The sequence below is a fragment of the Amphiprion ocellaris genome, chromosome 8 (genome assembly GCF_022539595.1).
Source record: "Amphiprion ocellaris isolate individual 3 ecotype Okinawa chromosome 8, ASM2253959v1, whole genome shotgun sequence".
In the NCBI taxonomy this organism is placed as follows: Eukaryota; Metazoa; Chordata; class Actinopteri; family Pomacentridae; genus Amphiprion; species Amphiprion ocellaris.
This window is the reverse complement of record NC_072773.1, coordinates 2,968,512-2,982,435: the sequence shown is the minus strand read 5'-3', so window position 1 is coordinate 2,982,435 and position 13,924 is coordinate 2,968,512. Positions and strand designations below refer to the sequence as shown.

General features: G+C 38.9%; 1 protein-coding gene across 1 annotated transcript; it reads left to right on the top strand.

The window, feature by feature from the left end:
- The first annotated feature begins 494 nt into the window (after window positions 1–494).
- sars1 (seryl-tRNA synthetase 1) lies at window positions 495–12,625 on the top strand. The gene is made up of 11 exons (XM_023270439.2): window positions 495–663; window positions 1,656–1,726; window positions 2,196–2,276; window positions 2,379–2,537; window positions 3,816–3,959; window positions 4,131–4,286; window positions 6,617–6,838; window positions 7,760–7,889; window positions 9,408–9,565; window positions 11,089–11,218; window positions 11,734–12,625. Exons 1-11 carry the CDS (start codon window positions 528–530, stop codon window positions 11,895–11,897), a joined length of 1,551 nt encoding a protein of 516 aa, XP_023126207.2. The 5' UTR covers window positions 495–527; the 3' UTR covers window positions 11,898–12,625.
- The last annotated feature ends 1,299 nt before the right edge of the window (window positions 12,626–13,924 follow it).

Here is a 13,924-nt window from a genome sequence, read left to right as displayed (position 1 = left end):
AAACATGGAATCCTAAAAGCTGTTTTGGCAGAACAATGCCATAGCTATTGATGTAAGAACTTAAGTGATTTTGTTTATCAAGCAAACAATGGAAAATGTCCAGATATCAGCTCTTAGATTATACTCTTCTGAGCTATTTTTGTTGTTCTCATTATATTTGTCCAAACAAATGTACCTTTAGTGGTACCAGGCATTAAAATGAACAAGAAATTGAAGAAAACAAGGGTGGTCTAATATTTTTTTTTCATCTGGTTGGTGTTGCAGGTTGCCAGGCTGGAATAAAACGCGTGATTTTATTGCATCGGAATGGGTTTGGATTAAATATCAACCGCAGGTAAATAAAATCCAAAGTCTGAAATTGCTGCTCAGCTATTGGGTAAGTTTCAGAATATTTGTAATAATTAATTTTATGTCGCGCCATTTTTTTTTATTACGGGTTAATTACTTGAGCAGCCAAACCTGGCAACCCGGGGTGTCCAGTCAGCGCTGCGGGCTCATTCAGTCTCTCCGGCAGACAGCGTGGAAACATGGTGCTCGACTTGGACCTGTTCCGGACCGACAAAGGCGGCGACCCAGAAATCGTCCGTGAGACTCAGAGGAAGCGGTTTAAAGATGTGACTCTAGTGGATAAACTGGTGGCGGCAGACACAGAGTGGAGGAAATGTAAGCGGCGTCTCGGTTCTCCCGTTTCTGTCACGGATGCTAACGTTAGCGCGGTGGCTAATGATGCTAATACTAGCCGTCTCTATGTTTTCCAATGGGGAGGACTCACGCCCAACTCCATTAAAAAATTGACTGTTTTTGCTGTTTGCTGAGTAGCCACCTGGTGGATCCAATATGGAATTTTAAGATATTTTACACATTTTTAAGACCCACACTTCCATTCGGCACCATCAAATATTTAAAAAGCCTTTACAGTCATTTTGACACTGCTAAAAGTTAGCATGCACTACGCTGCAGTGGACTACTTTCACTTCACAAAGTTATTAACAGAATTAGTAAACGTGTTGTTTAGTGCATTATATTCGTGCCGATTTTCCCAGGATGTATCACTTGAACAGAATAGAATTGAATTTATCGTCTACAGCAAACGAATTTTTGTCAGTAAGTTAAGCAACAATTTCAAGCCGGATTTGAATGGAGTTTGGTTTGGAAAAGGCTAGCACGCTGTGATGCTAACGCTGCTAGCATCATTCACACCGAACCCGAATGAGCCATATGGTTAGCCTCAACCAAGATAGCGGCACTTAATTATCAGCATTTTCCCAAATGGTTCAGTTTTAACACTTGGTTCGTGTTGTTTTAGTTACTAGACGCTGTTTAATGCGAAATGTTAGCTAACAGAGAATTAGCTTAGCGATGCCGGGTGCTAACGTGCAATCTGATGCAATCCCAGCCAGCAACATGTCAAGTCAACCTCGCCCTGCAGTGAACCTCCAGCCAGACAGCTTGATCCAGTATGACAGCGTCAATCAGTTTCATCACTGCATAGTTGCTGCTGTGTAGGAGCTAAAGATGGTTTGTTTGCTTTATTATAAACCTTTTTGAGGCTGTGAGGGCTAACTGCTAATGACACCTGTCACCTGGTCGCTACAGCTGCTGCAGGACAAACACAGTCCCATGATGCACTGACTGAATGATTTCCCCCCTGACAGGCCGCTTCACCGCAGACAACCTCAACAAGGCGAAGAACCTCTGCAGCAAGAGCATTGGGGAGAAAATGAAGGTACAAAAGCAGCACTAATTAAGCCAATATTTATTTTCTAGTCAGTTTAAAAGACAAGAGACCTGAGAGAAAGTGTAGAAGGTTTGAGCTGTGTTGACTTTAACGTGTGATGTTGATGCAGAAATCAGGTCAGGTTCATGCTAAAGTGATTGGACCCCATCTGAGCTTTTTCCTGAATACCTAGCAAGGGTTTACTCCCTGGATGCTGTCATTGGAGTTTCACGTTTCCAGTGTTCTTCACAATGTCTGAGCACTTTTTTTAGGGTTAGGGTTAGGTTTTTTTTTTTTTTTTTTTCAGGTCTTCTAACAATTCTTTCCCATATGGAGCCATGATGAAGACTGCAGATGGACACATAAGCTCACAACTGAGAAAGTTCTGCTCATTTTATCTGAAGAGAAGAGATCTGAGAGAAAGTGTAGATGTTTGCACTGTGCTGACTTTTAATATTTCTCTGTGATGTTAATACAGAAGAAGGAACCAGTTGGAGATGACGACTCTGTACCTGAGGAGGCCCAGAACCTGGAGTCCCTCACAGCTGAAACACTTTCGGTACGACTAACAGTGGAGGGATCTACACGCAGACACTCCAAATTGTTCTAGTTCTACCTCGAGTGACCTTTTTTTCTTGTTTACATTTTTTGTCTTCATCAGGCCCTGACGGTGACTCAGATCAAGAAGGTTCGTTTGCTGGTGGACGAGGCCGTGGAGAAAACCGACAGCAAGAGGATAAAGCTGGAGGCGGAGCGCTTCGAGTACCTGAGGGAGATCGGAAACCTGCTGCATCCATCTGTGCCCATCAGCAACGACGAGGTGAGGATCAGAATAATCAGGAAACATGTCAGCAGCACAGAGGAATGTTGACCAAAAACAGTTTCTTGACGGTGTTGCCAGACACGACTGATTTGTTTGACTGTTTAAATGTACACCACAAAGCCATTTACGATGGTTTCACAGTCACATCTGAATCTTCCAAACCAAAAACCTTTTCCTGTGTTACACAATACCAGATATCTGCACTGGAGAAAATATCTTTTCCGAAAAAAAGCCATTATATGGGTGTGTGTGTGTGTGTGTGTGTGTGTGTGTGTGTGTGTGTGTGTGTGTGTGTGTGTGTGTGTGTGTGTGTGTGTGTGTGTGTGTGTGTGTGTGTGTGTGTGTGTGTGTGTGTGTATATATCGCAGAAACAAATATTGTATTGTCAATTTATTGATTTGTGAATGAACAATTATGTATTTTCCTGGTTTGTTAAATTAAGAATAATATTAATAAGTAAAATCACAAAAAAATAAATAAAAATAATTTTTGGGGGGGACATTTTTGAGGATAAAATAACTTTTTAAATTAGCAAAAAAATAAACATTTTACATATATTTACCATTTTGTGAATTAAAAATTATATATGTTAACTGAAATTTATTACAAGGGAAAAAATAAAAGTTATTTTACAGATTTTTTGTTCCAGGTTCATGCTGCTCTAGGCAGCAGCGTATCTTATCCAATTATTCATTAATCTATAATTTATTTAGTTACTAAAAAAACATGTTGAGTCAACAGAATGGCAGAAAAAAGTGAAAGTAAAATGCGTGTCACTAATGTTTGGTATTTGTTTACATGCTGATAGTGATACTTCCTTTTAAAGTATTAATACGACATTTGCCACTTTCATATTTATAGGCTAAATGTGTAAGCCTGTAGCTGTTTAGCTTAGCTTAGCTTCCTGTTTTGCATACACACACGAAAGTGGTTTTCATCTTTTCGTGTAACTTTGAGAAAAAAATGCAAATAGGCGAATTTTCCAAAATGTCGTTTAACTGCACTAATTACAGCTGGAGTTACAGAAACTTTTATTACTACTGTAAATGCCAAGATGTTCAGTTTATAATAATATATAACAGTAAATTAGAATATCTTTCCATGTGAGAAGCTGGAAGTGACAGTTTAGCATTTTTTCCTTGACGAATGACTCATCGGTTCGTCAATAAATCAACTGGTAGAATTCATTATTTTCCTCTCAATCAACGAATCGTCTTCTTCTGATCGTGTAATGTTTAACTGCTGCTGGTGTTTCCTCTGGTTTGCTGCCGTCAGGATGCAGACAACAAGGTGGAGCGCACCAGCGGCGACTGCAGCGTCCAGAAGAAGTACTCCCACGTGGACCTGGTGGTCATGGTCGACGGCTTCGACGGGGAGAGGGGAGCCGTGGTGGCCGGCAGCAGAGGCTACTTTCTGAAGGTTGGTTCCAGTGTGTGCCCTACGTTAACGGGTAAACTGCTGCAGACGGACACAAACAGGCAACAGTGAGCTCAGACACACCCTAAGAAGACGCAGCGCCACTTTTACTTTGCTTCCAGACCTGAAAATGTAGAAAGCTGCTGTTTAACCGCTCTGCCGTGTTGCGTTCAGGGCCCGCTGGTGTTCCTGGAGCAGGCTCTGATCAACTACGCCTTAAGGATCCTCTACAGCAAGAACTACACCATGCTGTACACGCCCTTCTTCATGAGGAAGGAGGTGATGCAGGAAGTCGCCCAGCTCAGCCAGTTTGATGAGGAGCTCTACAAGGTACAGATGCTCTTCTTGTTGTTTTTTGTTTTTTTTTTTTTTTTTAAGATATCCTGTCCTGTAGGTTCTACTTCTGTATCAAAGCAGCACAAAAGGTTTGCCATCAGACACACCTGAATACGTCTGAGTGAAAGCGGTGAGGAGAACATACCATTTCACTGTGTTGCCGTGACGCCGTGTTCTCGATGTTGTTTACAGGTTGGATCCTGCAGCTGCCTGTAATGTTTTGAAAACATGCCAGTATGTCAGGACGAGGCGGTTTATTGTTTCCGTAACTCTCTGCTTCCATTCTAACTGCCAGATTTTCTAGCTTTTTTTTTTTTTCCTTTCTGGCAGCTGGATTGGCTTGAGTTTGTGCCGTAAAATATGAATGAAGACAGAGTTGTTGAGTGACAGGATGGAGCTGCGTGTTTTATACTGATTAAATGGTGAAAACATGAAAAAAACATTTAGTGGACGTGTGTGTATCACATTGACAACATCTAGACTTGATTTCTGATTCATTTAATCTTATTTTCATTGAAAAAAAAGCTTTTAAAGTAAGGACATTTCTAAGTGACCCCAAACTTTTGAACTGTAGTGTACATGAATTCAAGTTGCTCTATATTCACTGAAGTTGATATTATTAGTTATAGTTGCTTTAAATGAGTTAAAGTTGCTCCATATTGAAGTTGCTCTATATTAGCTCAAATTGCCCTAAATGAGTTAAAGCTGCTCTTTATTAGCTAAAGTTGATATTATTATTTAAAGTTGCTCAAAAATGAGTTAGTAGTTCTGCATTCATTAAAATTGTTCTATTTTATTTAAAATTGCTCTAAAGGAGTTAAAGTTGACCTACACTACCGTTCAAAAGTTTCTTGTCATCCAGACAAGTCCATGTTTTCCAGTAAAACTCACACTTTTATTCATGTGCTAACATAACTGCACAAGGGTTATCTAATCATCAATGAGCCTTTCAACACCATTAGCTAACACAATGTAGCATTAGAACACAGGAGTGATGGTTGCTGGAAATGTTCCTCTGTACCTCTATGGAGATATTCCATTAAAAATCAGCTGTTTCCAGCTACAATAGTCATTTACCACATTAACAATGTCTAGACTGGATTTATCATTCATTTAATGTTATCTTCATGGGGAAAAAAACACTTTTCTTTAAAAATTAAGAACATTTCTAAGTGACCCCAAACTTTTGAATGGTAGTATATAGTAAGTTAATGTTGTGAACTTGAGGCATTAGATGCTTGAATTCCTGGAGCAGTTGGTGTCACCTTTAGAAAATACTTTGTCAGACAGCATTTCACTGAGCTAACAGCTGCTTTTTCACTCTTTAAAGTCGAATTATTTCTTTAATATTTGAGCTGCAGCATTGGTTTGCTTGAGCTGAGCTGCGACAGACCAGTAAGATAAGATCAGATCAGCTTTATTCATCCTGGAGGAAATAGTTCTACAATATTGAGTACAGTAAACAAAAGTTAGTGAAATATACAGAAGAGTAGTTAGTAATTAAATAGAAAGCAAAAAAGAATAATGTCGAAATTGATACTAAGGAGTAGTATCTAAAAAAAAAATCTAAACTTCACCCTTCACTTCACTTGTGGTGAATCTTTTTGTCTAAACAGGTCTAAAAAATGTAAATTAAATTCCATCCATCCATCCATTATCTATACACCACTTAATCCTCACTAGGGTCATGGGGGGGCTGGAGTCTATCCCAGCTGACTCAGGTGAAGGCAGGGGACACCCTAGACAGGTCACCAGTCTGTCACAGGGCTACATACAGAGACAAACAATCACTCTCACATTCACACCTACGGGCAATTTAGAATGATCAATTAACCTCAGCATATTTTTGGACTGTGGGAGGAAGCCGGAGTACCCGGAGAAAACCCACGCATGCACAGGGAGAACATGCAAACTCCATGCAGAAAGATCCCAGGAAAGCCGGGACGTGAACCAGGGACCTTCTAGCTGCAAGGTGAAAGTGCTAACCACTACGCCACTGTGCAGCCCTAAATTAAATTCATGTGTTTGGAATGAGGTGTTCACATTTAGTGTAGTTACAATAGCGCCCCCTAGAGGTTTTAATGAAGAACTGCACCCTGTAGGTGGAAGCAGTAGTGGTGTATTTTTACATATTTTCTAGCTGTTTAGCTTTAGGGTGATATTAGCAGCCTCTACAGCCACATAAACCACAGTAATTAACAAGTTGTCCCAGAAACAGTGTTTTTCTTGGAGGGTATACACAGTGTAGCTTCACACTCCTCAGGACGACAGAAGCAGAAGTGTTTCTGTGTTTATACCTCCACTCTGGTCTGTTTTCCCGTCAGGTCATCGGTAAGAGCAGCGAGAAGTCCGACGACAACTCCATAGATGAGAAGTACCTCATCGCCACCTCAGAGCAGCCCATCGCCGCCTTCCTGAGGGAGGAGTGGCTCAACCCGGAGGACCTGCCCATCCGCTACGCCGGATTCTCCACCTGCTTCAGACAGGAAGTGGGCTCCCACGGCCGGGACACCCGCGGGATCTTCAGGGTGCACCAGTTCGAGAAGGTCAGCAGCGGGACTAAAGAGCGAATGTCGGTGGTTAGAGGGATGTAAATAAACCAGGGCTGCAGCTGTTCATTATTTTAGTAATCCAGTATTCTGTCGATTAATCCAGTAATCAGATTACACACTGGGTGGAAATGAGCAACAGAAATAAATCTCCTGGTGAAACACGGATGAACATCTGTGGTGTAATGTACATATATGGTATAGTACTATAGTACAGTACATGTATGCTACATATTTAGTAGACTACATATTTAGTAGACTACATATATAGTAATGTACATGTACATGTATAGTACATATATGGTATAGTACTATAGTACAGTACATATATTGTACATATTTAGTAGACTACATATATAGTATAGTATATATATATATATATATATATATATATATATATATATATATATATATATATATATATATATATATATATATATATATAGTATAGTACATATATAGTATAGTACATATATAGTACATATATAGTAAAGTACATATATATATAGTATAGCACATATATAGTGTAGTACAGGGCTATAGTACGTGTATAGTACAGGTATATTGTACATATATAGTATAGTACAGGTGTATAGTACGTATTAGTAATCAAATTACTCGAATAAGTCGAATCGTTTCAGCCCTACTGAAAAGACTCCATAAATGGCCACTGCCATCCGATCTGCTCCAAACTCAACACTGTACTTTCTCAGGGTTTCACCAGAACTCAATACTAAACTCACACCAGCGTGATTTGATAGACAATAAAGATTAGTGTGCAAGTACATTTGCTCTTTACTGTTGGAATACATCTTGATTGAGAACATTATGAGTGTTTTCTTTTGGTAATTCAGTGTTTTTTTTTTTTTTCCGATGTTTAGCTGCTATAATTGATCCTAAAATGTCTCTTCCGTCCAGATCGAGCAGTTCGTCTACGCCTCCCCACATGACGGCAAGTCGTGGGAGATGTTTGACGAGATTATCGGGACAGCGGAGGAGTTCTACCAGTCGCTAGGAATCCCTTACCGCATCGTCAACATCGTGTCCGGTAGGTCCGACAACACGCTACTCCTACCACACCGTTCTAGTTTTAGATGTTGGAATGTTCTGAGAAACAAGGATTTATTTTAAAAGTGTGCATTTGAGGTTATATGGAGCTTTTTGCTCAGCGTCTGTTGGTGCTGCAGAGGTCGCAGCAAACCAGATATCCAGCACATGAAATGACTTTTTTAGATTTAACTGACCCCATAAAGAGTTTGGCTGCTCCTACAATTTACATTTAGTGAAGTTTAGGAGGTGGAACACAGATTAGATTCATCGCTGTCCAACTTTTTTTGGCAGTCCCCGTCTTCTTTGTGATTCAGTTTCAATTACTTACATTCTACCATCAAACTGAACTTATGGAGCCTTATTTTGGTCCAACACAGTGATTTGTTGTTACTTTTAGCTTTTGAGTTTCCAGAAAGTCATCCTGACACATGAAAACAAAGCAGATGTGCAGGTCAGCCAGTGATGCAGTAATAAAATGAAGTGGGTCAGAGACATAAAGTGGAGAGAGCTTTAAGGTTAGATTCAACTTTATGGACGTTACACACAATACTAACACAACAAAGTGCAATTCAGCATCTAACCAAAAGCAGCAGTAAAGTGCTTTATTTACAGAATGTTACAGTATAAATACAGTTAAGAGATATTTTAGAAATCTGTCAAAATCTTGTTTTAAAGTAAAAATTATATTATTATTTATTACGCAGATAACAAATTGGAACAACTAAATAGTCCTTCTTCACATATATTAACCAAACATCTTAGTGTTTTCTACATGAGAAGTCAGAAATTAGTCAAATTTTCAGTCCTAAGAACTATAAAATGAGTATTTACAGTATAATTTAAAGCTGTTGTGTATTTGTCATCATATATGTTTATTTATTTTTGGATTCCTAAGTATCTGTAGTGTGATAAATAATGTTAAGTTTTCAGTTTTACTTCTCAGTTTCTATCAGTTACTTCAGTTTTTCACAATCTCTCTGCAGGCTGGATAAAAAATGAGATTTTTAATGAGTTTTTAACTAAAGAATGCATTATTGAGCCTTAAGATCCTGAGATTTTACACAGGAAATGCTACATCTGCACTAAATACTCGCTGTGAGGGCACTGCATAATAAAAGCAAGTCTCTGGAACATTCACAGCAGATTATTTTAGGTTAAAATGCGCCCATGATGCCACTCAGAGTCACGACAGTCTGTGTGTCTCCACCACACTTCATATTACTGTTACTGACTTGTTGTTTTCTGAGAAATGCTCTGCGGGGTGTAGAATGAAACGTCAGGAGTTCAATCAGCTCTGGAGGTCTGTGCAGTGATTCAGCGCCACATGTGAGGCCTTCATTTACAGGAAACACCAACTAAGGTGGTTTTTGGTTGTTTGTTTCAGTCGTATGTGATTAGTTTTGGCAGGTGGTGAGTCTAACATCCCATAAACGGCATAATTACCAGCAGCAACGAACGCTGGCAGGAAGATCCGACTGTAAAATCAGCTGATTGTTGCTCCTTTGTGTTGTTGTAGGAGCCCTGAACCACGCAGCCAGTAAGAAGCTGGATCTGGAGGCCTGGTTTCCTGGTTCAGGAGCCTTCAGAGAGCTGGTCTCCTGCTCAAACTGCACCGACTACCAGGCCAGACGCCTCCGCATCCGCTACGGACAGACCAAGAAGATGATGGACAAGGTGAGCGCTCCACTCCAACGGAAACATCCTGCTGAGCAGATAATGCAGTAATAAGACACGTTTTACCTTCAGAAAGCAAAAATGAAACTAATTTTAGCCCTATTGCGCTGAAAACTTCCTCATTAACATGCTAATTTAAATACAGGAAACTTCAAATCTAATGTTTTCTCCTAGATATGACGCTACCATTAATAGTACTGATGAGATTAAACAAGATAAAATTTAGAACAGAGGTGTCAAACTCATTTTAGTTCAGGTTCCACATTCAGTCCAGTTTAATCTCCAGTGACCAGTAAAATCACAGCATAATAACTTGTAAATAACCATAACTCCTAATCTATCCTTTGTTTTATTGTTAAAAAAAAGCTCACATTTAAGGAATTATCTTTTTACTATCTTTTTACTAAATATTTTGAATAACCTGAAATTTTTAAAGAAAAATAAATTCAATTTCGGCAACATTCAGCCTCTGTTTATCATTTCCACATTACAACTTCCAGATCAGAGTGTCTACCAAGGAACACAACATTTAGTCACAGCTATCTGGAACTAAACAATATAGTGTTTTACAAAACAAAAACAAGACACAAAATGACAAAAAATGAGACAATTGACACAAAACAAGACAAAAAGCTTACATAAATGACACAAATGGGAAACAAAATGACAAAAATGAGAAACAAAATGAGAAAAAAAATAGAAAAACAACACAAGCGAGACAAAAAAATACAAAACGAAAAAACGACACACAAAACAACAAATAAAGCAAAAAAAATTACAAACATAAGAAAAAACACAAGTGAGACAAAAAGGAAACACAAAACGACAAAAACAAGAAACAAAACGACAAAAAGACAAAAAACAAAAATGAGACAAAATATTACAAAAATGAGACACAAAAGAGCAATGAACAATGTAGTATTTTACTTTATGATCAAAACGACAAAAGTCAGACAAAAAAACATATTACAAAAACAAGAAACAAAATGACAAAAAATTAGACAAATGACACAAAACAAGACAAAAAATGAGACAAAAACTTACATAAATGAAACAAATGACCACAAAACGACAAAAATGATCCACAAAACGAATAAAGCAAAACAAAAAATTACAAAAATAAGACAAAATACAAGTGAGACAAAAAGAAAACACAAAACGACAAAAACATGAGACAAATGACAAAAGTCAGACAAAAACAGACAAAAAACTATAAAAACAAGACAAAATATTACAAAAATAAGACAAAAACAACAATGAGCAATCCAGTATTTTACTTTATGTTCAAAACAACTTGTCATGGTTGAGAAATTATTTTAAATTTATCGTTTTACTAATTTACAATCTGCAGTTGACGTCTTCTCTGTAATGTTTACTCTTTGAGGGCCGGATTGGACCCTCTGGACGGCCGCTCTTGTCCCGCGGGCCGCATGTTTGACGCCCATGCTTTAGTGGATCATTTCGAAACATTGAAGCTCCATTGGGTTTCCCGCTCTGAACTCACTTCATCTCTCTCGTTGCAGGCAGAGTTTGTGCACATGTTGAACGCCACCATGTGTGCGACCACCCGTGTGATGTGCGCCATCCTGGAGAACTACCAGACTGAAGAGGGCATCGTTGTTCCAGAGAAGCTCAGGGAGTTCATGCCTCCAGGTGAGCTGTGCTGGTCGGTCACTCACCTGAGGGATGAACTAGGAAGAGAAGATAGATAGATAATACATAGATAGACTATAGATGGATAGATAGACTATAGATAGATAGATAGATAGATAGATAGATGGACTATAGATAGATAGATGATACATAGATAGACTATAGATAGACGATAGATAGATACATAGACGATAGATACATAGACTATAGATAGATACATAGATAGATTATAGATAGATGGATGGATACTTTATTAATCCCGAGGGAAATTCAAGATTAGTGGGTTAGAGAGATGTGTGGAGCTAGATCTCCATGGTAACTGATGCTGTGGAGCTAGATCTCCATGGTAACTGATGCTGTGGAGCTAGATCTCCATGGTAACTGATGCTGTGGAGCTAGGTCTCCATGGTAACTGAAGCTGAAGAGTTAAATCTAGATAGATAGATAGATAGATAGATAGCAAGTGAAGATTTCCCATGAAGTTTGTGATGTTGGATGTTTTTTTTCACTTGCAGGTTTGACAGAAATCATTAAGTTCGTCAAACCGGCTCCCATCGACCAGGAGATGTCCAAGAAGGCAAAGAAGCAGCAGGACGGAGGGAAGAAGAAGAAGCAGGGAGGAGGAGGAGACCAAAACCTGCCCAACGCCATGGAGGGCATGTCTGTCAACGAGTCATAGACTCCAGGAAGCAGCCTCACCTGAGCAGCCTCACATATACAAACCCATGGAACAGAGAGAATCATCTGGGATCAGCTGAAATATTAAGGTTAGGAAACAGAGAAACAAATCTCTGAAGTGGCACTTAATGATCTTAAAGATTATAATAACCTGAGTCTGAAGGCTTGGCTCTGTCCCATCTGGTTGTATCTGAATAAATGGTGTTTTTCATCTCGTTTTGTCGTTCACATGAAGCACATTCAAAAAGGGATCTCCACCCACAATCCACTTCACCTGTCCGTCACTTTCTCACATCTACAGCTGAACTGAGCCTAAAACCAGCAGATAAGGATTAGTTAGCCTGTTGCTACATTGAGATAACGCACACGTATGTTTTTCCAGCTGTTTTGGGATCTGTTATCATCTAAAAGTGGTTTTAAGACCTTTAGTATTACTGATCACAAATACTGTCTGAGATGGTGAGAACAAAACCTCTATCTGTTCTGCTACTTCCTGTCTGAAATGACTTCAAAATTATTGCCATCAGCTGCTTTAACTGTCTGTTTTAGGCTTCCTTTCATATCATCATTTCCAACCACTGTTGCTTCAAGTCATCGTTCCATCAACTAGCTTCTGATTGAGACATTGACCAACTCTGTCGGTTCTTGCTGATATAAATATATAAATATATATGATTGAACATCGATGAAGTATCGCTCACTGTAAACAATAAAACAATTGGTATGGAAGTTCTTTTGTGTGTCTGTTTTTTAAGAGTAATGAGTGTGTTTTCTGTGGCTAAAACGGATGTTTACAGACAGATTCTCTCCAGAATAGAAGCTCTGCCCAATGTTGATCCGATTTGCTTCAAACTCAACACTGCACTTTCTCCCATCTACGGTAATTCATTTTCCAAGCTTGACATGGATCTGAGGAACGGTTCTCGAGATACGCCAAGAACAGACGCACAAACATACCCAATTTGCGAATTATAGTTACATATTTTGCTTTGTTGACACTTAACCCTTTAAGCGCCAAAGTCGCAATATTGCGACAAGCAACATTGCTGAACATAGCAAGCCATAGCTGCAAATGTAGTGCCTCATGTAGTTAGTACTTAACACCAGGAGATGGCTGCACCAATCCGTCTGTCCATCTCGCGCTCTATTTTCCCATCATTCATGAAGAGAATTTGTAGATATTTGAACTCCATTAATAACATCACTTAGATAACATGCATGGAATTAAGCAGTGAGGAAAAGTGCCAACAAAGCTAAATATTCCCTGTAGACAGCTGTGGAACGCTGCTGACGACATGGGAACCAGCTTCATGTTTTTAGTACCAGGTTAATCTTGTCAAAAGGTAGTAAATTAGTGAGTTTTTCTGCCTTTTAATGTGTCTGAAGTCGTGTTTTTACAACAAACGGTCCTATTCAAGTGCCACAGATATCCATCAAATAAAAGGTTCAAAACCTGAAGATCTACTTAGTTAAATAAAGACATAAAAGACAAGTCGTGGACATATAACCAGAGACTGTCATAGGTTTTGTCTCTTTGTGGTTGTTTAATGTCTCTGTTGACATTTTGTGTCTCTTTGTCACAGTTGTGTGTCTCTGTCATTGTTTTTTGTCTCTTTGTGGTTGTTCTGTGTCTCATAGTTTTTGGTCTGCAGTTATTTTGCATCTCTGTTGACATTTTGTGTGTCTTTTTTCATAGTTTCTTGTCTCTTTGCCGTTATTTTGTGTATCTTAACCATAGCTTTTCTGTCTCTTTATGGTTGTTTTGTGTTTGTCTTAATGTTTTGTCTCTTTCTCGTTGTTTTCTATCTCTTTGTGATAATTTTTTTTGTCTCTTTGTAGTTGGTCATGGGTCTCTGTTTACAATTAGTGTGTCTCCCTGTAGTATCTTTTTTTGTCTCTTTGTGGTTTTTTGTGTCCAGAGCTACCAAAAGCTGTGTCCATTAAGTGCAGAAATCAACAGAGATCTTTTTTTTTGTTTGTTTTAATCTTCTCAATGTGTCACTGAAACCCATCGGTAAAACTTCCATG

Excerpts from the sequence above, each read along its gene's own strand:
- sars1 (XM_023270439.2), top strand. The coding sequence starts at position 528 with ATGGTGCTCGACTTGGACCTGTTCCGGACCGACAAAGGCGGCGACCCA. Across the intron at positions 1,727-2,195 it reads GCATTGGGGAGAAAATGAAG|AAGAAGGAACCAGTTGGAGA; the intron begins GTACAAAAGCAG and ends ATGTTAATACAG. Across the intron at positions 2,538-3,815 it reads TGCCCATCAGCAACGACGAG|GATGCAGACAACAAGGTGGA; the intron begins GTGAGGATCAGA and ends TGCTGCCGTCAG.